We start from the raw sequence: 26,961 nt of genomic DNA, 5'->3' as shown, positions 1-26,961 counted from the left end.
GCTATTCTTTTATCTCCATTATTTTATGTTAGAGCACTTTGTGACACATAGCTGTATAGGCTACATTGTGATCTATGAATATGGAAGAGCTAGACCAAGTGGTTCCCAGACTTGTTTTGTTGTTACATGCCATAAGCAAAACAATATTTCTAGCCAGAACCCCTGCTTTAGACGTGACCCAGGAGGAACTGACAAACTTGACCCACCACCCCTGATCCTGACCCTTGAACCCCTGCTTTAGACGTGACCCAGGAGGAACTGACAAACTTGACCCACCACCCCTGATCCTGACCCTTGAACCCCTGCTTTAGACGTGACCCAGGAGGAACTGACAAACTTGACCCACCACCCCTGATCCTGACCCTTGAACCCCTGCTTTAGACGTGACCCAGGAGGAACTGACAAACTTGACCCACCACCCCTGATCCTGACCCTTGAACCCCTGCTTTAGACGTGACCCAGGAGGAACTGACAAACTTGACCCACCACCCCTGATCCTGACCCTTGAACCCCTGTCCTCTGACCTGTCTGTGATGACAGGTTTCATGGGAGGGGTGGAGGACACAGACACCAGGTCCCCATCATCATCCGCCTCGTCCTCACTGGAGTTCTGCTGGATCAGCTCTGACTCTTCCTCATCACTCTCTCCTCCTCCCTCTTTCTTCTTCTTCTTCTTAGCTGCGGTGGGCTTGCTCACTCCGTCTATCTGGTTGCCGTAGTTACCTGGGAGAAGGAAATGTGAAAAGTAGCGAGAATAGTAGAATTGTATCGTTGTGTTTTTGTTTGCATTATTTACATGCCAAACACACAAATCATTGAGTACCTTTTTTGTCCAATACTAATGATAACTGAGTCTGTTAAGTTATTACTGTATACCCCCCAAGTGTACTACTTACCTATTGTGACCTCGAAGCTGATTGGCTTATCGCCGATCTTCCTGTCAATCATGGTGGCCTCCAGGAAGGAACCAAATAGGAAGAATTCCTCTATTTTCCCTGTGGCACTCTGAACGACAGAATAAAGAAGACAAGATTAACAACAGAATACAGATAAGCGGTAGAACAAAACCTGCTTTAATTACAATTTCTCAAACACACAGAATGCAGAATAAACAAATACAGTCCCATTCACCGACATACAGGTTTTTCTTTTTAATCATAAACAATTATCCTATACAAAAAATAGAAACGCAACATGTAAACTGTTGTTTCCATGTTTCAAAAGCCAAAATAAAAGATCCCAGAAATGTTCCATACGCACAAAAAGCTTATTAGTTTATATAGCATTTCTCCTTTGCCAAGTTAATCTATCCACCGGACGGGTGGGGCAAATCAAGTAGCTGATTAAACAGAATTATTATTACACAGGTGCACCTTGTGCTGGGGGGGCAATAAAAGGCAACAAAACACAACACAATGCCACAGATGTCCCAAGTTTTGAGGGAGCGTGCAATTGGCATGCTGACTGCAGGAATGTCCACCAGAGCTGTTGCCAGATAATTAAACGTTCATTTCCACCAATGTTTTTTTAGAGAATTTGGCAGTATGTCCAACCGGCCTCACAACTGCAGACCACATGTAACCACACCAGCCCAGGACCTCCACATCTGGCTACTTCACCTGCAAGATCGTCTGAGACCAGCCACTCGGACAGCTGATGAAACTGTGGGTATGCACAACCGAAGAATTTCTACACAAACTGTCAGAAACCAGCTGAGGGAAGCTCATTTGAGTGCTCGATGTCCTCACCAGGGTCTTAACCTAACTGCAGTTCGGCGTCGTAACCGACTTCAGTGGGCAAATGTTCAAATTCGAAGGCCACTGGCACGCTGGAGAAGTGGCTCTTCACGGTTGAATCCTGGTTTCAACTGTACCGGGCAGATGGCAGACAGCATGTATTGCGCTGTGTGGGCGAGCGGTTTGCTGAAATCTACGTTGTGAACAGAGTGCCCTGTGGTGGTGGTGGGGTTATGGTATGGGCAGGAATAAGCTAAGGACAACAAAAACAATTGCATTTTATCAACGGCAATTTGAATGCCGTGACGAGATCCTGAGGCCTGTTGTTATGCAATTCGTCCACCGCCATCACCTCATGTTTCAGCATTATAATGTCACAAGGATCTGTACACAACTCGTGGAAGCTGAAAATATCCCAGTTCTTCCATGGCCTGCATACTCACCAAACATGTCACCCATTGAGCATGTTTGGGAATGCTCTGGATCAACGTGTACGACAGTATGTTCCAGTTCCCACCAATATCCAGCAACTGTTCACTACCATAGGAGAGGAGCAGGGACAACATCACACAGGCCATAATCACCAGCCTGATCAACTCAATGTGAAGGAGATGGGTCATGCTGCATGAGGTAAATTGTGGTCACACCAGATACTGACTGGTTTTCTGATCCACGCCTTAACGGTATCTGTGACCAACAGATGCATATCTGTATTCCCAGTCATGTAAAATCCATAAATTAGGGCCTCATTTATTTCCTTCAATTGACTGATTTCCTTATATGAACTGTAACTCAGTAAAATCTTAAAAATTTGTGCATTTATATTTTGGTTCAGTCTAACTTTTCAAGTCAGATGTTGAGCAGGTTAGGGTTGGCCTCTTTAAAAACTCTCTCTCTCTCTCGCTCTCTGTCTCTATCTCTGCCTCGCTCTCTCTCTCTGTCCCTATCTCTCTCTCCGTCTCTCTCTCTCTCTCTCTCTCTCTGTCTCTCTGTCTCTCTCTCTCGCTATACCTGCCCCTGCCACATAGTCAAACTGATACCAATAACTTACTGCACACAGGGGAGATATTAGGGAGGCATTAGCTAAACAAAGGGGATAGTTGGCTACTTAGCCAGGGGTAACAAAGCTGATGCTGTTGATTTCCCTAACAGCCAGTTAATATCGTTAAGGTATTTTATAATGTCAATATAACAGATTATAACTGTGAGGATTGACACTGGAGGCGAGAAGCAGGAACAGGGAGAACATTTAGTAAACAATGGACATGAAACAGAACAGGAACAGCGTCATTACAGGGGATAAATAAGACATCAATGCTGACACAGGGAACAAACTGAGGGGCAGACAGATATAGAGGGGGTAATCAACAAAGTAATGGAGTCCAGGTGAGTCCAATATTGTGCAGCTGCGCATAATGATGGTGACAGGTGTGCGTAATGAAGGGCAGCCTGGCGCCCTCGAGCACCAGAGGGGGAACGGGAGCAGGCGTGACAATAACGACAATTTAACATCAGAATGGAAATATCTAACCTATGACTATTTATGGGGATGTCAGGAGGTCATAGGCAGGGTCAAAGGGCAAAGCTGAACACGTGTAGGGGGTAGGCGGGTTGTTTTCTTTGTTTGCTGAAATCCATACTTTTTAATAAAATGTTAAACAAATACAACCACCGACTGTTTCCTCATATCGACTGACAGCGACTCGATGTAGTCGGAGGTACACTCCACCCACAGTGGAGTTGAGAAACCCAGCTAGCGTAGGAGTTAAGTTGGATTAGGGGACAATCAATAGTTTGGCAGCTTGCTTTCTTCCAATGTCCTATTGCCTCATAGGGGGTGGGAAGGACCCAATTCTTCCAATTACTGATAAACATGTTAGAACTGTTAAGCCTCCATGGATTGATGAGGAATTGAAGAACTTTGGTTGAAAGAGATGGGGCAAAAAGGAGCTGCTAACAAGTCTGGCTGCACATCTTATTCGCTGGCTTACTGCAAATTGAGAATTTATGTGAATAAACTCAACTAAAAGAAGAAGAAACTGTATTATGAAGCCAAGATCAATGATATAAAGAATGATGGAAGAAAACTTTGAATGAAATTATGGGCAGAAAGACTAATTCAACTCCATCTTTCATCGAATCACATGGATTATTCATCACAAAACCATTTGATGTTGCCAATTAATGCAATAATTCCTTCATTGGCAAAGTGAGCAAATTTAGGAAGGAAATGCCAACAACGAACAGTGAGCCATCATATTCATGCATAAAAAAACTTATAATGAAAGAAAAGCATTGTAGGTTTGAATTTTGCAAACTTAGTGTGAGAGATATAGAACAATTATTGAGATATGGAACAATTATTGTTGTCAATCAATAATGACAAACCTCCTGCCATAGACAACTTAGAAGGAAAGCTACTGAGGATGGTAGCTGACTCCATAGCCACTCCTATCTGTCATATATTTAATCTGCGCCTAGAGGAAGGTGTTTGTCCTCAGGCCTGGAAGGAAGCCAAAGTCATTCCGCTACCCAAGTGGCCTTTACTGGTTCTTTACTGGTTCTAACAACAACATTGTTTTAGACCAAATACAATGCTATTTCTCTGTTAACAAATTGACAACAGACTTACAGCATGCTTATAGAGAAGGGCACTCAACATGTACTGCACTGACACAAATGACTGATGATTGGTTGAAAGAAATTGATATTACAAAGATTGTGGGAGCTATACTGTTAGATTTCAGTGCAGCCTTTGATATTATTGACCATTACATTTGATTTGATTTGATTTGATACGCTTTTCAACCTCTGCCATATCGTGGAACCAGAGCTACAGTTGAAGTCAGAAGTTTACCTACACTTAGGTTGGCGTCATTAAAACTCGTTTTTCAACCACTCCACAAATTTCTTGTTAACAAACTATAGTTTTGGCAAGTCGGTTAGGACATCTACATTGTGCATGACACAAGTAATTTTTCCAACAATTGTTTACAGACAGATTATTTCACATATAATTCACTGTATCACAATTCCAGTGGGTCAGAAGTTTACATACGCTAAGTTGATTGTGCCTTTAACTTCTTTGGGGTAGGGGGCAGTATTTTCACGTTCGGATGAAAAGCGTGCCCAGAATAAACGGCCTCCTACTCATAAAAGCTAGAATATGCATGTTATTGTTACATTTGGATAGAAAACACTCTGAAGTTTCTAAAACTGTTTGAATGATGTCTGTGAGTATAACAGAACTCATATGGCCGGCAAAAACATGAGAAAAAATCCAACCAGGAAGTGGGAAATCTGAGGTTGGTCGATTTTCAACTCAGCTCTTATTGAAGATACAGTGGGATATTGGTCATGTTGCACTTCCTAAGGCTTCCACTAGATGTCAACAGTCTTTAGAGCCTTGTCTGATGCTTCTACTGTGAAGTGGGGCCGAATGAGAGGGGATTGAGTAAGGTCTACCATGAGCTGAACATGCGCTGACCATGCGCGTTCACGTGAGCGCGAGCTCTGTTCCATCGCACTTCTGAAGACAAAGGAATTCTCCGGTTGGACCATTATTGAAGAATTATGTTAAAAACATCCTAAAGATTGATTCAATACTTCGTTTGTCATGTTTTTACAGACTGTAATATAACTTTTTTAACTTTTCGTACGTACTTTCCGCTGGACTTGCTGGCCTGGTGTGGTTCTCAATCAGAGGCAGCTTTCTATCATGTCTCTTATTGAGAACCATACTTAGGTAGCCATTTCCCACCTGTGTTTTGTGGGTAGTTGTTTTCTGTCTTTGTGTCTGTACCAGACAGGATTGTTTCGTTTTGTTTCCTTCTCTTTGTTATTTTGTTTAGTGTTCTGTTTTTTAATAAATTAACATGAACACTTACCACGCTGCGCTTTGGTCCGATGATTCCTACTCTTCATATGAAGACGAATATCGTTACAAGGTAAGTGAATGTTTATAATGTTATTTCTGACTTCTGTTGACTGCACAATATGGCGGATATATTTTTCTATTGATTGGGCTCTGAGCGCCAACCTCAGATTATTGCATGGTTTGCTTTTTTGAAATCTGACACAGCGGTTGCATTAAGGAGAAATGCATCTAAAATTCCATGCATAACACTTGTATTTTCATCAACATTTATGAGAATTTCTGTAAATTGATGTGGCTCTCTGCAAAATCACCGGATGTTATTACTGAACGTAACGCGCCAATGTAAACTGAGATTTTTGGATATAAATATGAACTTTATCGAACAAAACATACATGTATTGTGTAACATGAAGTCCTATGAGTGTCATCTGATGAAGATCATCAAAGGTTAGTGATTCATTTTACCTCTATTTATGCTTTTTGTGACTCCTCTCTTTGGCTGGAAAAATGTCTGTGTTTTTCTGTAGCTATGTACTGACCTAACATAATCGGTTGGTGTGCTTTCGTCGTAAAGCCTTTTTGAAATCTGACATGTTGGCTGGATTCACAACAAGTGTAGCTTTAGTTTTGTGTATTGTACGTGTGATTTCATGAAAGTTTAATTGGGATAGCGTCTCACATATCCCAGAGAGGTTAAACAGGTCAACATTCACAAAGCTTCGGGGCCAGATGGATTACCAGGACGTGTACTCAAAGCATAGGTGGATCAACTGTCAAGTGTCTTCACTGACATTTTCAACCTCTCCCTGACCGAGTCTGTAATACCTACATGTTTCAAGCAAACCACCATGGTCCCTGTGCCCAATTAAGCGAAGGTAACCTGCCTAAATGATTACCGCCCCGTAGCACTCACGTCGGTAGCTATGAAGTGCTTTGAAAGGCTGGTCATGGCTCACATCAACAGCATCCTCCCGGACACCGGGGTAACCCACGCTTATTATTGAGCAGCTGGACCCGCCTATGATCTGAGAGGTAGCGGTCGCGGGTGGATACCAGATCTCAGACAGAGGTAGGCTTGGACAATCTATCAATAAGTGATGAAATTATAAAGAAAAAAGAATCAGAGAGTTTGGATCAACCCTGCTCATTAGCAGATTTTTGGGTTGAATAATCCTTGTGAGAATCAAGGACAATGGATATTGCATACCATATTAAAATTGGCAGCATATATGGGCAAGATCACAACTTAAGTTTACAAATTCTAACTTTGTTTCACGCCGCATTTAAACAATCGCTAAAGCGTGTAGATTTAGGAGTTCTGTGTTGATACAATATGTAAGGTCGTGTATTTGTTACTGGCGTAAAAAGATGAAGAAACTCGTATGCTAAACATCACCACATTAGTAAACTATGTGGTGAGGCATTAAATGGTCAAGTACAACCGGCCGAAACAAGAGATAACATATCTGGGGGTTTCGAGAACAATGTGACTCAGGAAAACCCTAGGAGTTTTAATCTCACGAGACACTTCAATTTGTTTTATTTTGAACTAGATGTATTGAATTGACGAAAGGGAGGGAGAGATAACAGAGTAATTAAAGTGGCTTCCTGTGTGAACAGAAGTTGTGTTTGTTTTGACTGATTGTTTTTTCATTAGTTCACCTGGTAACATAACGTTGGAAAGACAGAGGTAGAGTACAGTCGAGATATTACAGGGAAGAGGAAGAGATGTAGACTAGTGAAGGTAACAAAGGAAAGTAAGTCAATTGGAAAGTAAGGATTTTGAATTTGATTTTTTTGGATTGATTAAGAACTGGCTGATGTATTTTCTACATTTGGGGCATTACAAGCGCATCTTAAAAAAACAGATGTTTAATGAGTGTGAAGCAGTGGTTAGTGTTAAAATATAGTAATATTGATTAGGAGGATTGATGTAAACTTAATGAGTGTTGACAACATGTGAATGGTAATGTATGTAATATGTTTTTTTTTGATAGCACTCTAAATATTCGATATTTAGTCATTTGAAATGATGAGGTTTGTATACCAGGTTAAATGATGAGTAAATGGATTGGGCCTTGAGATTGTAAAAAAGATTAGCTGTGGTTGAAAGCGAGCAGGCAGTGGAACATTTGAAGTAGAGGTCTGAGAAACATTCTTTACAGTTTCTGATTATTGTTGCTTGGTTTTATAGTTAGGTAACACCAGTGAATTTGAGCAGGAAGTTAATGTATTCTAAAATTATAATCTATTTCCATTGCGGGGAACAGTGCTTAAAATTAAAGTAGATCCAGCCTCCCGGGTGGCGCAGTGGTCTAGGGCACTGCATCGCAGTGCTAACTGCGCCACCAGAGTCTCTGGGTTCGTGCCCAGGCTCTGTCGCAGCCGGCCGCGACCGGGAGGTCCGTGGGGCGACGCACAATTGGCATAGCGTCGTCCGGGGTAGGGAGGGTTTGGCCGGTAGGGATATCCTTGCGCTCATCGCGCTCCAGCGACTCCTGTGGCGGGCCGGGCGCAGTGCGAGCCAGCCAAGGGGGCCAGGTACACGGTGTTTCCTCCGACACATTGGTGCGGCTGGCTTCCGGATTGGAGGCACGCTGTGTTAAGAAGCAGTACGGCTGGTTGGGTTGTGCTTCGGAGGACGCATGGCTTTCGACCTTCGTCTCTCCCGAGCCCGTACGGGAGTTGTAGCGATGAGACAAGGTAGTAATTACTAGCGATTGGATACCACGAAAATTGGGGAGAAAATGGGATAAAAAAAAAAATAAAACAATTAAAGTAGATCCAATTAAATGTTTTATTTTTTACTATTATGCTGATAAGACAGCACACATGTTTTAAAGTTTCTACGTGTTAAACAACACCTTTATATTTTGACTAAATTAATGCAGCAGGTTGCAATGTTCAGATTACCGGTAAGGGGTTATGGTTTGTTTATTTTAGACAGTGTTGATTCCACATAATGAAACATTGTATTAGGGCTCCCAAGTGGTGTAGTTGTCTAAAGCACTGCATCTCAGTGCAAGTGGCGCCCTGGTTCGAATCCAGGCTGAATCACATCTGTCCGTGATTGAGAATCCCATGGGGGTGGCAGGTAACTTACATTGGTCTAGTAATGACACCAGGATAATTTGACATGGTTATAGAAAAGAGAGACCTGCGGCACAACAACTGCCTGAGTTACACCAGGAACGCACAATCCCTCCATCAGTGCTCAGACTGTCCGCAAGAGGCTGAACTGAGACAAGCATTTATGCTGAGGTTATGGTGGAGATGGTATCTAGATGCATAGGAGGGATCATTTGACCAAACAGGGTGTGGACCTCAAAACCCCCTCTAACCAGCTGAAGAAATGCCATTCACTACGGCCCTGTCCTGCACCACTTCTATCCAGAGACCTGAGTCTGAGCCAGCAACCGCTGTACAGCATCCAGTTGAAGTTATCAATAGTTTTTCTCTCAGGAGTGAAACACAAGTCCACGTGGAGTGAGCATGGAGAGAGATTCGTTCCAAAACTTCTCTCATGTTGCTGGTATACTGGTTGGCAAATGGACAAGACGTAATGAGTTGTTGTGGGGTTCAGGTGAGACATTGAAGTTGGGACATTATCATGGGCCATCCACTTTGAACCTATCTGAAGAAGAAAAATTAAGAAATGCCAGAAGATTGAGGGGGTTGGTCAACTGTACCTGTAATTGATTTAGATTTGGAGGTCTACGCTGATACATTTATAGTGATTAAGGCTATGAATGCATTGAGATACTGATCTGTAATTATAGCCCTGATGAGGAACTTAATACTAGAATTATGAGATGAATATATTTGTATGGTTCATCTAAATGTACATTCTGCCAGTATTGATGTATGTTAAGTTGAGGATTTTCATTATGAGTGATATAACCAATGTGAATCACTGAGCAATGTCATCCTAAATTTCGGTTGGATAATTAATTGGGGTTTGATTATCATTTGGGAACTGAATGATTTCCCTTACCTATTCCCTATTCCTGACTACATCTCTGATGATGACCCAATCCTGAGCATAAGGACTCAGATGTTGAGTCCACACTGAGTGTACAAGGTGCCCAGAGAGGGGTGTCTGTCACTGGTGTAGGAATGGTTCTGAATGGGGTGGACACTTTTATCATGGTGGCCCCTACCTTTGTGTATGATGCCAGTGTGATGACTGTCCTATTTGCTGTAATGAAGCTTGTGTGTGATTTTATTTTTTATGTTTCATTTTCTGTTCCAGATTGACCTTGTTTAGATAAGAAAGGTCTAAAACTCAGCAAAGATTGTTTACCATGGATGAGATGTCAGGCGCCAGAAATATGTACTTTGTTTGTTTACATTTATGTTTAACAATAATCACGTAATGCTTGTACCCTTAGATTTTTCCAGGAGAAGATTAGCTTCTTGAGAGGGGAATGTGATAGAAAATTATGTATTCACCTTATTTGTTGGAAATTGTATAAATTGCTTACTTAACAAACAGTAAGATATTTATGTTCTGCTAGTGCTGTGTTTTATGGTCTCCACTCTAGCACCCTGCAGCTAGTCTGGGTGTTGAGGACATGGGTTTTACAAGAGATAGCTTGAAGCTGACAATTGATTGATGTTGGTGACAATAACCTAAAAGCTGGCATTCCATAGACAAGATGTTGTGTGTGTGACTCGAGATAGAGAGAGCCTGGAAGGGTTTAGAACAATGCCTCATTGTCTCATCTTACTGGCATCTGGGAAACTAAGCCGGGATGGGGGTAAAACACCATCCTGTGTAGATAACTAAGGTGGCTTATGGGAGATGGAACCATTGTGACTAAGCATTTTGATGTCCTATATAATATCAGTTTTTTCATTTTCAGTTAGGCTCTCAGCCTAACAGTCAGAACAAGACTGTTGGGCTGACGGTTTCATTATTGTTTATTGTAGAAATGACCAAGTCTCTCTCAGTACTGAATTTCCACAACAATAGTCACTTCACCCCTACCTACATGTATAAATGACCTCAACTAACCTGTACCGCCGCACACTGACTCTGTACCGGTACCTCCTGTATATGGCCTCGTTATTGTTATTCTTATTGTGTTACTTTTTATTATTCTTTTTTACTTTATTCTATTTGGTAAATATTTTAATATCTTAACTCTTCTTGAACTGCACTGTTGGTTAAGGGCTTGTAAGTAAGCATTTCACGGTAAGGTCTACACTTGTTGTATTCAGCGCATGTGACAAATAAAGTTTGATTTGATTTTTAGACCGATGCGCCACTCGGGAGCCCTGATACGTAGGCTGTGTGTGTAGTTTTAAAATGTACGTAGTTATGTCCTTGAGCTGTTCTTGTCTTTAATGTTCTGTATTATGTCATGTTCCATGTTTTGTGTGGACCCCAGGAAGAGTAGCTGCTGCTTTCTCAACAGCTAATGGGGATCCTAATAAAATACCAAATACCAAATGTAAGATCAATACAATGTCAAGTTTGAACATAGGAGTGTGAGGTGTGACTCAATGACAGCCAACTAATGGACACTCCTTTCTGAAAGGGTCAGCCAATGGCACTCACCTCAGACATACTTGGCAACCAATGAACAGTCACCATCCAATGAGCACTCACCTCTGAGATGTTGGAGACAGGCTCTACCTGCACCTCCGTGGAGCTCACAATCTCAGTGGAGGTGATGTCCAGGATCTCTACGGCAACAGAGATGAGGAGGCGGGCCCTGAAGGACACACCTTCCCCCAGCCCCTCATTCAGGTCCTGGTGCTCATCAATCAGAGTGTAGTGGCGGGTTGAGCCATACATGTTGACCCAGGCTGGGCCCATGGTGGGGAGGAACCCTGGGGGAGGAGGAGAGGAAGGGGGTGAAGGAGGAGAGGAAGGGGGATGGAGGATGACAGGTGAATTGAACGAAAGACAGGGTCCTGAGAAAGGCAATTGCCTGTGTGCTGTGGTGCAGGAGTGTCATGATGCAGCAACGGAGGAAGGTTGCATGGTAACTATTTTACTTTTTCTTACTTTTTCTGTGGACTACGTAAATGATAACTTCGTTTTTTGCATGAAGACATTATGATTTGCAGTGGAATTGAAAGACTTACCTTCCTGGAAAGTATTTATTCCTTACGTGTGTTTTAAACTATTTGAGTATTTTATCAAGTTTGTATTTATGCATGCTTCTTTTGTTGTGATACTCCCACGCAGGTGACGACCTCTGAACTTACCACCTGAGCTTCCCAATGGATTATTGACTCTGGTGAACAAGACCCTGCACAAATCGGAGCTGTGGGCGCTGCCCGCATGGACCAATGGGGTTGGGGCAGGGTCGTCCACCTTTGTTTCCCTCAGGATATAAACGGAAGTGAAGTGCAATGGAGAAAGGCGAACTGACTGGCAGTTGAAATTCTCAGAGAATGGCGGAAGCGTATAGCGAGTTTGAATCTGATGGTGCTAGCAAAGATGACAATGAAAATGAAGGTGATGAGAATATTGGATGGACTACAGTCGCTAAAGGATGGGTAAAGAGAGCTAAAATGACAGTTAAAATGCTGTCTAGTAAGCCTAATGCTTATGGCGCAACTACTTCACAGTTTGTAGTAGGAGTGCGGTTTGAGGATAAGAAGATGTACCTGGGAGATCGGTTTGATGTTGCCTAGATGAAGAAAGTGTTGTGTACTGTGGAATCTGTGAGGGTGACCAGAAGTGGAATTTTGTAGATTTTTGTGTGTGTCGGGCAGGAACAAAAGGAGCGTCTGTTGCACCTCACCAGAATCAACAATCAAGGACTGTTTTCGAATTTCGGAGCAGGGCATCAATCAAGGGCATGATTTCTCAAGTCTGTGGAAGTTGTAGCTGAGAAGATCAAGATGAAAATTCCTCGAGTAGTTGGGACTTGAAGAAAATAGAGAGTATGACTGTGTTGCTGTTTTTTGATGAGTCTCTCCCTACTCATGTCAACATGGGATATGTGAGTCACCCGGTGAGGGCATTTGTCCTCAGGTTACTGCAGTTTTCCAACTGCAAAGCATTTGGGCACATGTTATTTGTTTGCAAAGAGTATGATTTGCTGGGGAATATGATGTGGTAAGGAGGAGCTGCATGGTGTACTGACTGGAGCAGCAGTTCTGTCCTCTCGGGTCACCGGATCTGAGTAGGGCATGGAGTGTATTTTGAAGGACTACATTTTTATTTTGTTGAGATGTTTGAGTGGATTAAACATTTTAGTTAATTTCCCTTTCCCCCTTTTTTTATTTCCTGCATCCAGTGGTTTATTTCCCTTTCCCCCTTTTTTTATTTCCTGCATCCAGTGGTTTATTTCCCTTTCCCCCTTTTTTTATTTCCTGCATCCAGTGGTTTATTTCATTTTCCCCCTTTTTTTATTTCCTGCATCCAGTGGTTTATTTCCCGCATCCAATGTTTCTGGTGTAGTCAGCCCTAAAACGCCAATGAAGAAGAAGAAAGTAACCTGTCTATACCTGTCTATAGTCCTGGAGCCACAACTGCTAGATCAAGCCAGCCTTCATAGAGCCTGAAGCGCAGCAGCATTGTTGTAAAGGTCCTATGTGTAGCGAGTCAGGCGCAGGACAGCAGATATGAGTAATCAAAGTACTTTTCAAAAAATACAAATATACAAGGCAACAATGAGAGCCCACAAACACGGACCAAATTACAAAAACCAATCACTCACGAACACAACATGGGGAACAGAGGGTTAAATAATAAACAAGTAATTGGTTGAGTGAAGCCAAGTGTGATAAGACAAAGACAGAACAAATGGAAAATGAAAAGTGGATCGGCGGTGGCTAGAAATCCGGTGACGTCGACCGCCGAACGCCACCCGAACAAGGAGAGGGACCGACTTCGGCGGAAGTTGTGACAATTGTGTACCTTAAGGCGATTCACACACAGTAGTGATTCGTCAATCAGAGACCACTTGTTTTGAGCACTACCTGTTTAGCAAAAAAATTTAAATATATATATAGTATGTTATTTTGGCATTAATACATTCCACATATCATTTTGAAAACAATGTAAAAAAATTATAATAATTGAGTTAATAAAGCCACATACAAACTTGGTCTCTTTTTTGCTTTCTTGTGTAAAGCAGCACCAAAATGCAGGTGTTTCAGCCTAGCTCAGTGCTTTCTGTGGTGGTGGGGCAGCCAGCGGAAAATACAGACCTCAGGGGATGGTAATGTTCTGTAGTTGCGCCGTGATTGGCTCAGTGTTCTGTCACTCATGGGGACTGCGTCGCCGCAAAATCTACGGGGAAAACTCAGAAATTCTAGCCCCCTGGGTGCTGCCTTAGAGTTACATTAGAAGTACCCATCCAAGAAGGCTCAAGGTCATTGGCTACAGATAAAATTACATCGATCACATTATACCTACCATAGCTTTGATTGGACTGATCATGTCAACATCATACTTTCAAATCATCATCATCATCGTCAAAAGTCATCATCATGAATCATGTCGACAATCTACTGGCAAATCAGTTTCGATCCTTGTCATATGAAGAGAGATAACAAAGAAATTATAGATAAAACTTAAAAGGATAAACATTCAACATTGGTCACGCTGTCAATCCAGCATGACTTCTCCTACGCTCAAAACAACTGGAAACCCGTAACTGGGAAATCTCAGACTTCAGTGAGTTCAAGACCTCTCTCCAGAGCAGGGGTGGGCAACTCTAGTCCTCGAGGGCCTGATTGGTGTCACACTTTTTCTCCATCCCTAGCAAACACAGCTGATTAATGAAATTGCATTCTAAACTGGAGATCATGATTAGGTGACTATTGGAGTCAGGTATGTTAGCTGGGGCTGGGGCAAAACTTTGACACCAATCAGGCCCTCAAGGACTGGAATTGCCCACCCCTGCTCTAGTTGCGTGCCCAAACGGAATTTCCTCCTACTCTGTCCCAGAAGGTAATACATGCATATTATTATTACTATTGTATATAAAACACTCTGAAGTTTCTAAAACTGTTTGAATTATGTCTGTAAGTATAATAAAACTCATTTGGCAGACAAAAACCTGAGAAGAAGTCCAAACAGGAAGTGAGAATTCGATTTTCAAAACAGTGCCAAATGATACCCATTATAGTTATGGATGAGGAAACACTTCCTAGGGCTTCCACTAGATGTCACCGTCTTTAGATTTTGGTTATATGATTCTACTATAAAGGAGGGGCTCATAGGAGCTATTTTACTGAGTGGTCTTCAGAAATTCTCAGTCTCATTTTGCGCGAGAGCGAGAGAGAGTGCTCTCGTTCCAATGCTCTTTCTTCAGACAATGAAATTCTCCGGTTGGATCCTTATTGATGATTAATGTTAAACACATCCTAAATATGGATTGCATACATCATTTGACTTGTTTCTACGACCTGTAATGGAACTTTTTGAGTTTTTGCCTGGAGGGATTGCTCGTGCGTCATGAAAATGGATTCGTGGGCTGAACATGCTAACAACAAGTGGCTAAATGATGGGCTTTATGGAACTTTTCAGTCATTTATAGTCGAACTGGGAATCCTGGGAGTGCCTTCTGATGAAGTTATTCGAAGGTAAGTGCATATTTATAGTGTTTTTGTAGCTTCTGTTGATGCCAAAATGGCGACTATTTCTTTGGCTGGATTGTGCTCTGAGCGCCGTTCTCAGATTATTATTTTTCCGTAAAGTTTATTTTGAAATCTGACACAGCGGTTGCATAGAGGATAAGTTTATCTTTAATTCTGTGAATAACACTTGCATCTTTTATCAATGTTTATTATGAGTACTTCTGCAAAATCACCGGATGTTTTGGAATCAAAACATTACTGCACGTAACGCAACAATGTAAACTGAGATTCTTTTTATATATATATATGCACATTATCGAACAAAACATAAATGTATTGTGTAACATGATGTCATATGACTCATCTGATGAAGATGTTCAAAGGTTAGTGATTAATTTTATGTCTATTTGTGGGTTTTGTGAAAGCTATCTTTCTTTGCTGTGAAAAAATGTCTGTGCTTTTTTGGATTTGGTGGTGAGCTAACATAAATATATGTTGTGTTTTCGCTGTAAAACATTTAAAAAATCGGAAATGTTGGCTGGATTCACAAGATGTTTATCTTTCATTTGCTGTATTGGGCTTGTTAATGTGTGAAAGTTAAATATTTCCCAAAAATATTTTTGAATTTCCCGCGCTGCCTTTTCAGTGGAATGTGGGGGGGTTCCGCTAGCGGAACGTGTATCCTAGACAGGCTAGAGCTCCAACCGGAGGATCACTGACGTCATCATGATTCGACCTTGTTTTTAATCAGTTCCCAGTTGTCTTGAAAGCACCATAAATCCAGAGAATGCCAGACTTTGATGACAAAGTTTGATGACACAATTTTCCCACAAAGGACCTTCCTGTTCAAGTGAGCACAGCACAACAAGGTGAGTCCAAAAATGTAATGTATGCTGCTGCTTAAATGATGTAATATGACAGAGACATATACACTACCGTTCAGAAGTTTGGGGTCAATTAGAATTGTCCTTGTTTTGAAATAAAAGCATATTTTTGGTCCATTAAAATAACATCAAATTGATCAGAAATACAGTGTAGACATTGTGAATATTGTAAATGACTATTGTATCTAGAAACACCAGTCTCAACGTCAACAGTGAAGAGGCGACTCCGGGATGCTGGCCTTCTAGGCAGTGTTGCAAAGAAAAAGCCGTATCTCAGACTGGCCAATAAAAATAAAAGATTAAGATGGGCAAAAGACACTGGACAGAGGAACTCTGCCTAGAAGGCCAGCATCCCGGAGTCGCCTCTTCATTGTTGAAGTTGAGACTGGTGTTTTGCGGGTACTATTTAATGAAGCTGCCAATTTGTGAGGTGTCTGTTTCTCAAACTAGTGAGGTGTCTGTTTCTCAAAACTAGACACTCTAATGTACTTGTCCTCTTGCTCAGTTGTGCACCGGGGCCTCCCCCTCCTCTTTCTATTCTGGTTAAAGCCAGTTTGCGCTGTTCTGTGAAGGGAGTAGTCCACAGCGTTGTACGAGATCTTCAGTTTCTTGGCCATTTCTCGAATGGAATAGCCTTAATTTCTCAGAACAAGAATAGACTGACGAGTTTCAGAAGAAAGGTCTTTGTTTCTGGCCATTTTGAGCCTGTAATCGAGCCTGTAATTGAACCCACAAATGCTGATGCTCCAGATACTCAACAACAAAAAAATATCCCGTTTCCAGCTACAATAGTAGTTTACAACATTAACAATGTCTACACTGTATTTCTGTGTCACGGTTGTTATGATAGACGGACCAAGGCGCAGCGTGATTCGAATTCCACATATTTTATTAGTGAAACTTAAACAAAACAATAAGCAAACAATGACCGTGAAGTAACAGAGCGCACATCTGCACTCAACAAAACAATATCCCACAAATGCAGGTGGGAACAGGGACACCTTAAGTATGATCCCCAATTAAACACAACGAATATCAGCTGCCTCTAATTGGGAACCATACTAAGAGCACCAACATGGAAATGCATTGACTAGAACACCCTCTAGTCACGCCTGACCTACAACACCATAGAGAACCAAGGGCTCTCTATGGTCAGGGCGTGACATTCTGATTAATTTGATGTTATTTTAATGGATGAAAAATATGCTTTTCTTTAAAAAACAAGGACATTTCTAAGTGACCACAAACTTTTGAACGGTAGTGTATATATACTGTAGCTAAGAAAGTAATACTAAGTGTATGTTGTGTAGTAAGCTGTTAGTAGCCCATGTGCTTCACCCTAATAAGTCGGTCCCTTTTCCCCTTATAATTTCACCTACTGTTCTGACTTGGTGCAGGTAGCCTATAGCCTGTTTTAGAGAAATGTCATCATTGAATATTCTAAGAGCTTTCATTGTCTGCTTATATGCCTCCTTTATTTATCCTACGGTTCTGGCTTGGTGTACAGGGAGAATACTGTAAGAACGGCGCATGTTCTGAATTCTGTCGCTGTACATTTCAAAAGTGCTGAACGACGTTCTATTGACTACGTCCATCCTAGCTCGTTCATTTAATGTCTTAATCGAAATTACGGATTGCCTCTTATCCGCTCGTCGTCCCCTTATGCCATAGTTTGTATATCTCAATTGTCAGTAGAAACCACATTTGTTTAACTTCTTTATGATAGGGGGCAGCATTTTCACTTTTGGATGAATTGCGTGCCCATAGTGAACTGCTACTCTGTCCCAGATGCTAATATATGCATATTATTATTACTATTGGATATAAAACACTCTGAAGTTTCTAAAACTGTTTGACTGATGTCTGTGAGTATAACAGAACTCATATGGCAGGCAAAAACCTGAGAAAAAATCCAAACAGGAAGTGAGAATTCTGAGACTGGTCAATGTTCAACTCATCACCGATTCAATTCCCTGTAAGATATGGATCTGTTTGCACTTCCTACGCCTTCCACTAGATGTCAACAGTCTGTAGAACGTGGAATGAAGCATATGCTGTGTTGTGAGGGGAATGAGTCAGTGGTCTAGCAGATTGCCAGTTCCTGGTCACGCGCTTTCCTCATGATATCGCCTTGCGTTCCATAACATATATATCCAACGTTATTGGATATATATGATAACAACATCCTGAAGATTGATTCTCTACTTAGTTTGACCAGTTTATTCGACCTGTTATATAACTTTTTGAAGTTTTCGTCCGAGTTCGCCTGCATTTGTGCGAGCGTTTGGACATGTGCACTAAACATGCTAGCAAAAGTAGCTACTAGACATAAGTAAAGGACATTATCGAACAAAACAACAATTTATTGTTGAACTAGGATTCCTGGGAGTGCATTCTGATGAAGATGATCAAAGGTAAGGGAATATTTATTATGTAAGTTCGTATTTCTGTTGACTCCAACATGGCGGAGAAATGCTGTTATGTTTGAGCGCCGTCTCAGATTATTGCATGGTGTGCTTTTTACGTAAAGTTTTTTTTGAAATCTGACACAGCGGTTGCATTAAGAACAAGTGTATCTTTAAATATATGTAAAACATGTATCTTTCTTCAAATTTCTCCGGATATTTTGGAGGCATTTCTGAACATGGCTCCAATGTAAACCAAGATTTGTGGATATAAATATGCACATTATCGAACAAAAACAAAAATGTATTGTGTAACATGATGTCCTATGATTGTCATCTGATGAAGGTCATCAAAGGTTAGTGATTCATTTTATCTCTATTTCTGCTTTTTGTGACTACTATCTTTTGCTGGGAAAATGGCTGTGTTTTTCTGTGGCTATGTACTGAGCTAACATAATCGTTTGGTGTGCTTTCGCCGTAAATCCTTTTTGAAATCAGACATGTTGGCTGGATTCACAACATGTGTAGCTTTAATTTGGTGTATTTCATGTGTGATTTCATGAAAGATTGATTTTTATAGTAATTTATTTGAATTTGGCGCGCTACATTTTTTCTGGCTTTTGGCCAAGTGGGACGCTACCGTCCCACATATTCCAGAGAAGTTGAGCAAGCCATATCAGCTATGTTTTATCAAAAGGCAGTAAATGAGGCTGAATGAACTGTTTCACTGCCAGACAAGGCTCCGCTGATAGCCTGGTGTAGCAGTGGTAAGGTGTTGGGACTGCTGTTGAGACTCTGCTGTTGGGACAGCTTTATTTTCCCAGTCCCCGTCCCCGCAGAAGGCCTTTTGCCATTTGGTAGGCCATCATTGTAAATAAGAATTTGTTCTTAACTGACTTGCCTAGTTAAATAAAGGTTAAATTTATATATTCTTTAATTTGTGGGCACAGCTTGTCACCGTTATAGTGCAATAATTCTATTGTTTAGTGTTGTGTTGTGTAGTGGCTTTGCTGGCATTCAATAAAAAAAATGTTTTTGTTTTGTTTACCCGGCTGGGGGGCCAGTTGGACTACCGTGCTCAGTGGCAAGTTGGCGATACATGAAAAGTTAGGTGGAGTGTTTTGCTTAGCATTGTTTGCACAGTTATCCTTTTTGACATTTCTGATTATTTTTAATCCAGTCCAGTGGTAGTTTTAAAGCACAGCCAGCTATACGATAGAGAGAACGTTTTCTACACACATTTGAGTGTATGTTTGGAGTGCTGTGCGGAACGAGGCACTGGCCCATATTCTCTTGTGTTTAGCTCGCTTATCCAGCTTCACCGTGTGGGAAAGCCGAGGTGAATCGGCATTTGGACTGAGGACGACGCTGGCGTAATCTGTTGGAGTAAGACTGTGTTTTGAAATGGACTTTCTTGAGTACTTGTTTTTCTCAAGCACTTTTTGGCTGAAGACTTTTCTATAGCCATTTAAACCCTCTAATGACTTGGTAAAAATGACTTAGCACCAAAATAACTAATGTGCTACAATAACATTGGCTTGACCTGATGACCTATCAATATTGAGGCTAATGTTGATCTATGGACTGGGTAGATATATCACCTTACCTTTGTCACCATCGTTGGCGATCTTTCGCAGGTCAATGAAGTGCGTTCCTATGGCAACGTCATTGACTTTGTCAGAGTCTCGTATCTGGACCTTGATGCGTTTGCAGAGCGGAGGAAACATCTCTGTGAAGACCACCTGCTCGTTCCAGATGGGCTCATAACTGCTCTTCTGGACAGACGTCTTCCCCTGGAGGAAACAACATACGTTTGGATTGACACACATTTCATTCTTATACTAAGACACTTCATATTATGTATATATTGTAAATAATGTATACTGTATATATATTGTGATTGTGATCCATTATGTAATGCTATTTGTCTATTTTGTTTATCCAACAAAGAAATAAAACAGCCAGTTTCAATAAAACGTCTTCAGGTTCATGGTGTCCTGATCTCCTGAGTAGCGGCTGTAGTGAACCTACTCTCTGTCCAGCAAAGACCACTTGTACGTAGGGGTCCACCAGGTCTCTGTTCTCCCCTATGAAGGCCTTCTTCACATTGGCCATGATGCTGGTGTTCATCTTGGGAAGGCCCTCGGCTCGGTAGATCTTCACGTAGAACCGCGCCCACTGCCTCTCCAACGGAACTCCCTCTGGAAGCAGGAGGTTCCTGACCAGAAAAAAAAGGTTGAAAAAAAAGTCTGATTTTGTCACATCAAAACCCCTTGATAACATTCTCTGGCCTTTTCTATCTTATGACCTGACCACTCTACAACATTATCTGACCACTAGAACATTGTATAACCCTTTGACATTATTTTGCCCCAATTAAACATTCTCTTACCCCTCTATGTCGTCTTCATCCGTCTCGTTGGCTTTGTGGGGAGTCTTGATATTGTCCCCCTTCCCCACCACGGCGATGTCACACTTGATGTATCCTTTGCACCCTGCCGTGATGTCATCAGGGTCAGACAGCATGGCCCACTTGTGGTAGAACTGGTGCTCTGTGACACAGGTGTCAACCAATCATCTATTAATTGAACCAATGAATCATCATGTATCCTTATAAGAGGTTCTGAGACATTATGGGTCCAGTCTCAACACCCTTACCAGGCTGGGAGTAGACGGTGCCAACATCTAGCTTGAAGGTGCCAACCAAGGTGCCACTCCGCAGCAGGTTCTTGGAGTGGATCACCTAGTGAAAGACAGAGGAGAACATATAGAATATACTGCAAACATATGCGCTACATTAGACCTGCCATAGAGACTGTTCGTCTTGGTGTTGTTTTGGAAGCAGTTGAGTGGAGTAGGGTTAGGTTCATGCTCAAAGGCTGCTACTGTAAAGAGAAAAATGGAGTAGGTGTGTGTGTGTGTGTTACTGTGTGTGGGTATAAGATATGTATGCCACTTACTGAGAGCTTGAGGATCTTGTCAAACATGACATCTGGTGGGACGTGGAAGTCAAAGACAAAATACTGTGGGGAGAAGATACGACATTATGAGATGTGACAAATACCTTAGCCTTACTCTCTGTCAAATGACCCATGTTGTACCTTGGGATGATCATTCCATTGTGTTCAGGAGATTCAAAGGTTCAATTGGATAAATCAACCCGATAATGATTCACGGATCATGGGCACAACAGACATGTTTCTACAGAATACAACCAATGATGATCAAATGAACATACTTTCAGCATCGGTTGGATCAATTCTGTGTAGCGTCCAGGTTAATCTTATATAATACAAGGGTAATTAGTACTGATTAACATGCTTGTCACCCTAGCTGGATCAGGGCATCGACTGAATAATGCTTTAATGTTTTGCTCAGCCTCCCTCTCGTGAAATAAGAGTGTAATGTGTAGAGCCCTGCTGAGCCCTTACAGGCAGAGGCTTTGATCTGAACAGAGCCAGCCTGGTGTTGAGACTCTGGACTGAGAATGGCTGCTCTTCTCACTGTTTCAACTCAATTACACACATACTATAGAAGAAAGATGGGAGGCGAGGGAGGGAGGGAGGGAGGGAGGGAGGGAGGGAGGGAGGGAGAGAAGTGAGGGAGAGATAGAGAGAATGAGAAAGAGAGAAAGAGAAGGAGAGAGAGAGAGCGAGAGAGGGAGAGAGATGGAGAGAGAGGGAGAGAGAGAGATGAGTAATGTTTACTGTTAATTTTTATTGTTTATTTCACTTTTGTATATTATTATTACCTCACTTGCTTTGGCAATGTTAGCACATGTTTCCCATGCCAATAAAGCCCCTTGAATTGAATTGAATTGAATTGAGAGAGAGAGAGAGAGAGAGAGAGAGAGAGAGAGAGAGAGAGAGAGAGAGAGAGAGAGAGAGAGAGAGAGAGAGAGAGAGAGAGAGAGAGAGAGAGAGAGAGAGAGAGAGAGAGAGAGAGAGAGAGAGAGACGCACTTACCTCATTGTAGTAGGGGCAGTTGGTGGATTCCTTCATGGAGGTGTACTTCTTGTCTTCCCCAATCTCCACACAGACCACAGGGTCCATGTTTAGGCCTACCAGCTGCCTGGCCTCGACCACTGTGATGCTAATCTAATACGTTGCAAAATAACAGAATATTTTCTTAATTAAGGAAACAGGTTTTTTCGGAAATCCCGGTTGGAGGATTATAGGACTCAAAAGGGAATAAGCAGGTAGGCAATATTCTAGCCGGGATTCATTTTACTCCAAAACCCTCCATCTAAAGGTGAGTAAATGCACCATAACAAAAGGGTACCAAGCCAAACAATCAAGATGAAAAGTCAAACTGGAGGTTTTGACTAGAGAGGCGACTCCTATCCCTGAAGGTTAATTATACCTTTATACCTTTACTAAGGAGCCCAGCACAGTGCAAGGCACACATAGACTGTGCTGTGAACATCTCAGTCGGTGTGCAGAGTTGTGGTTTGTGGTCACAGAGACTGGTACATGAATGTATATAGGCCAGTGTGCTGTTGCTGGCAGGGGAGAGTAGCTGCAGCCTGAAGTTAGGCTACATTAATGAGCTGCTAGCTTTTGTTCTAACCACCCAGTGTGAAGACACTATGCCCTATCCATTCATCCCTACTGGAGTCAGTAAATTGGGATCCTAATACAATCCAAGAAAAAAATCCCTCTCTCCACGAACTGCAGCAGCTATTGTGTAATGGAGCTAAGGATGGGTAGATACAGTGAAGACAAAGACACACAGCTGGCAGGGGTAGGGTTAAGCCTTGTCTGCCTTTAGGGGCTAGTTGTTAAACAAACTGTACAGGCATGGTTACATCTGACCACAATGTATACAATATACATTTCCAGCAGTGACTGAAGTCGTGGTAATTCCTTTCCTCCTCTCACCTGGTAATCCACAGGCCTCCCAGAACTAGGTTCCATCTTGATATCAGGCTTTGACCTGAGAGCATCAAGAAGACACAAATCAGAGCAGTTGACTATTTACTCAATTTGGTATAGTAATGTAGTGTGGTTTATAAACATGAATAAGAGTGTTATAAAGGGTCAATGGATCATTGCACTAACAGCTGTAGAGCAAGTATACAGTACACTGACCTCTTGTTGGAGACATTGGTGGTGACGGCGGTGACGGATGCCAGGGAGATGCAGTCTGGGTCCAGACCTCCAACCCCTCCCAGACGTAAGGCCTTCCTGTCCAGATCCTCCATGTCCAGGGTGGCTGGCTCATCTGTGGGGTGCCATCACAATAACCCATGTGAGTTTATGCCAGGGGTTGGCAACCCTCCTCCTGAAGAGTCACTGGGATATCTCTGCTCTAACACACCTGATTCAGCTTAACAAGGTCCGGATAATCAGTTGATTAGTAAAAACCTACCCTTCTTATCAAGGTCTGGATAATCAGCTGATTAGTAAAAACCTACCATTTTTTTCAAGGTCTGGATAATCAACTGGTTAGTAAAAGCCTACCCTTCTTATCAAGGTCTGGATAATCAGCTGCTTAGTACAAACCTACCCTTTTTTTCAAGGTCTGGATAATCAACTGGTTAGTAAAAGCCTACCCTTATCAAGGTCTGGATAAGGCGCTGATAAGTAAAAGCCTACCCTTTTTTTCAAGGTCTGGATTAGCAGCTGATTAGTAAAAGCCTACCCTTATCAAGGTCTGGATAAGGCGCTGATAAGTAAAAGCCTACCCTTTTTTTCAAGGTCTGGATTAGCAGCTGATTAGTAAAAGCCTACCCTTATCAAGGTCTGGATAAGGCGCTGAGAAGTAAAAGCCTACCCTTTTTATCAAGGTCTGGATGAGCAGCTGATTAGTAAAAGCCTACCCTTATCAAGGTTTGGATGAGCAGCTGATTAGTAAAAGCCTACCCTTCTTATCAAGGTCTGGATGAGCAGCTGATTAGTAAAAGCCTACCCTTCTTATCAAGGTCTGGATGAGCAGCTGATTAGTAAAAGCCTACTCTTTTTATCAAGGTCTGGATGAGCAGCTGATTAGTAAAAGCCTACCCTTCTTATCAAGGTCTGGATGAGCAGCTGATTAGTAAAAGCCTACCCTTCTTATCAAGGTCTGGATGAGCAGCTGATTAGTAAAAGCCTACCCTTCTTATCAAGGTCTGGATGAGCAGCTGATTAGTAAAAGCCTACCCTTCTTATCAAGGTCTGGATGAGCAGCTGATTAGTAAAAGCCTACCTTTCTTGTGGTCGTCTCTGGAGCTCTTGCTCTTGTGGAGCTTCATGGCTGAGAATACCCCCTTCCCTGCTCTGATGGAGGAAGACAGGAGGAGAAATAGAAAGAAACTACTGAAATCCGACAAAGTGAAATCAGGTCAAATATCTGGGAAGAGCTCCCACTTTTGGACTAATGGCAAAGACAATTTCCTAAATTTCATGAACTGTTGTCATTTTCCTGTCATTCGGAGGACTTTGCTGACTCTCTTAGTTAACCTTTATATTAATCTAAGGAGGAGCTCATTCAACAAAGAACCATGTAAGTACATGATGAAAACTGACAGTAACTAACTAAACCCTACACCAATGTAACACACTGCACCATCAGGATGGAAACATCTTGCAGAGATGAATATCACATTGATGAGACAGTCTCTAAACTCCCCGACCCCCATCACAATAGAAACCAAGGGTGTCCAATAACACCACACAGTTATTACAGAGGATCACATATCACCACCACAACAAAGGCTGTGATGTCACTGCCGGACCGGCAAATGAAGGGCCTTAATAATTAAAAATGATGTGCGTGACCGTCCAATTAGCTGTTGATATGGATACATGTCAGATAGAAGATGAAAGGGAGGTTTTCAATTTGTCTGCTCAAGCATTCTAAAGTGAAGCAGTCAATCAGAGTGAAATGTCTGCTTTCTCTTTTCTTTCATTAATTCACTGATATATATCTAACCCTCTTTTGATAAGAACCAGAAAATGAAGGAGATCAAATGGAATGGTCTTTCAAGAATAGATATGATATCACACCTTATTCAATATGACAGGTTTGGGAGGATAAATTGGAAATGGAAAATCCTTCAGAAAGAAGCAACATTATTTAGACTACAAAAGACTTAGCAATTGTTCACTCAAGGCTGGTGTATCTACAAAGCCAGGTTCAAGGTGTAGCTATAGTTCTCCTAATCATTTCAAATCAAGGTCAAACACGTTGAAGGCAGAACAGACTTAAATTTTAAAAAACAATAAAAAAAATATGAATGGAAAGCCTTGGAAGTCTTGCTTCTGTGTGTTCAACTGACAAGCATATCGAATCACCTAGCAACTGTGCTATTATCCTGCCGTCTACTATTGACCATCTAACAATGCAAATATTGAGATTGTAATATTTGTAAAAACAAAACCAATAGCACCTCAAAACAACCCAATAATGGAATCATCAGGGGTTGACTACAGCCTCAATCAGATGAACAGACATTTAAGCATCTCAAGTGGTTCATACATACCCTGGGTCCAAACCCAGCTCGGGATGACAACACTAGCACCCTCTCTCCCTGCTGCTCAACAGAATACGCTTCACTCATTCACTCTATTCCATATTAGCAGTTCCTTCCATAGATAAGGAGTAGGTCAAGAGGTACACAGGGAGGAAAGGAGACAGAGGAGGGAAAGGAAGAGGCAGGTGAGAGGATGAATCTGAGGCTTGAGGAGATACAGTAGTGCAGAAGCTGCTGTAGGGTTGGGGAGGACGGAGCAGGGAGGAGGGAGAAGGGAGCAGGGAGGAGGGAGGAGGGAGCATGGAGGAGGGAGGAGGAAGGAGGGAGGAGGGAGGAGGGGGCAGGGAGGAGGGAGGAGGAAGGAGGGAGCAGGGAGGAGAGAGCAGGGAGGAGGGTGCAGGGAGGAGAGGAGGGAGCAGGGAGGAGGGAGCAGGGAGAAGTGAGGAGGTGGGAGGGAGCAGGGAGCAGGGAGGAGGGGGAGCGCTGACAACCAAATAATACGAGTGTAGCCAATCATGGCAAGGGATCCATTGGAGCACTAATACAGTACACACTGAAGCACAGACATACACACACACATACGCACGCACACACACACATAAGCATTTTGCTACACAGAAGCATTTCGCTACACCCGCAATAACATCTGCTAAACACATATATGTGAACAATAAAATGTGATTTGATTTGACACTGTGGTGGTCGAAGAAGTATTTTGGGCTCTCACTTTGTCAGAGCAGAGAGTTTTTTATTTGTATAATTTTTTTCAGACCGCTACTGTTGAATGAACTGGGACGACTAAAGAGGTAAGTTTGGAATGTGTCAGTCAGAGAGCTGTAGAGGATCACAGAGCCTTATCACAGACAGCAGGGACAAGATGGAGGGGATGAAACTGGATCAGACAGACTCAGGAAGCTGCCTGTCAGTAAACCGCAGTGAGCTGTCACCAGGGATGAAAACTAACAGAGAAATGGGCTCGATACACTTTAACACCCTGTAACAAAGAGACCAAAGAGACACTCTAAGAAAGTTCCCAACATTACAACAGAAAAGCATA

At 42.1% G+C, this 26,961-nt stretch overlaps 1 protein-coding gene across 9 annotated transcripts in view; it reads right to left on the bottom strand.

Annotated features, from left to right (window-relative positions):
• Nucleotides 1-26,961, bottom strand: part of otofa (otoferlin a) — a 123,177-nt gene that overhangs the window by 30,691 nt on the left and 65,525 nt on the right. For 8 of the 9 annotated variants that reach the window (XM_055885346.1, XM_055885338.1, XM_055885342.1 and 5 more), the window contains exons 6-17: nt 24,638-24,708; nt 23,542-23,674; nt 23,332-23,386; nt 22,417-22,548; nt 21,412-21,474; nt 21,110-21,194; nt 20,844-21,003; nt 20,483-20,669; nt 20,058-20,244; nt 11,228-11,451; nt 897-1,005; nt 525-723 (exon numbers count right to left, since the gene is read on the bottom strand). In XM_055885346.1, coding sequence (XP_055741321.1) covers nt 525-723; nt 897-1,005; nt 11,228-11,451; nt 20,058-20,244; nt 20,483-20,669; nt 20,844-21,003; nt 21,110-21,194; nt 21,412-21,474; nt 22,417-22,548; nt 23,332-23,386; nt 23,542-23,674; nt 24,638-24,708 — 1,605 coding nt within the window. Of the gene's footprint in view, nt 1-524; nt 724-896; nt 1,006-11,227; nt 11,452-20,057; nt 20,245-20,482; nt 20,670-20,843; nt 21,004-21,109; nt 21,195-21,411; nt 21,475-22,416; nt 22,549-23,331; nt 23,387-23,541; nt 23,675-24,637; nt 24,709-25,913; nt 26,120-26,961 lie in introns of those variants that run through there. The other variant, XM_055885345.1, reaches the window with a different exon arrangement.

Source organism: Salvelinus fontinalis, chromosome 27, assembly GCF_029448725.1.
Source record: "Salvelinus fontinalis isolate EN_2023a chromosome 27, ASM2944872v1, whole genome shotgun sequence".
NCBI lineage: Eukaryota > Metazoa > Chordata > Actinopteri > Salmoniformes > Salmonidae > Salvelinus > Salvelinus fontinalis.
This window is presented reverse-complemented; position numbering and strand designations above follow the sequence as displayed.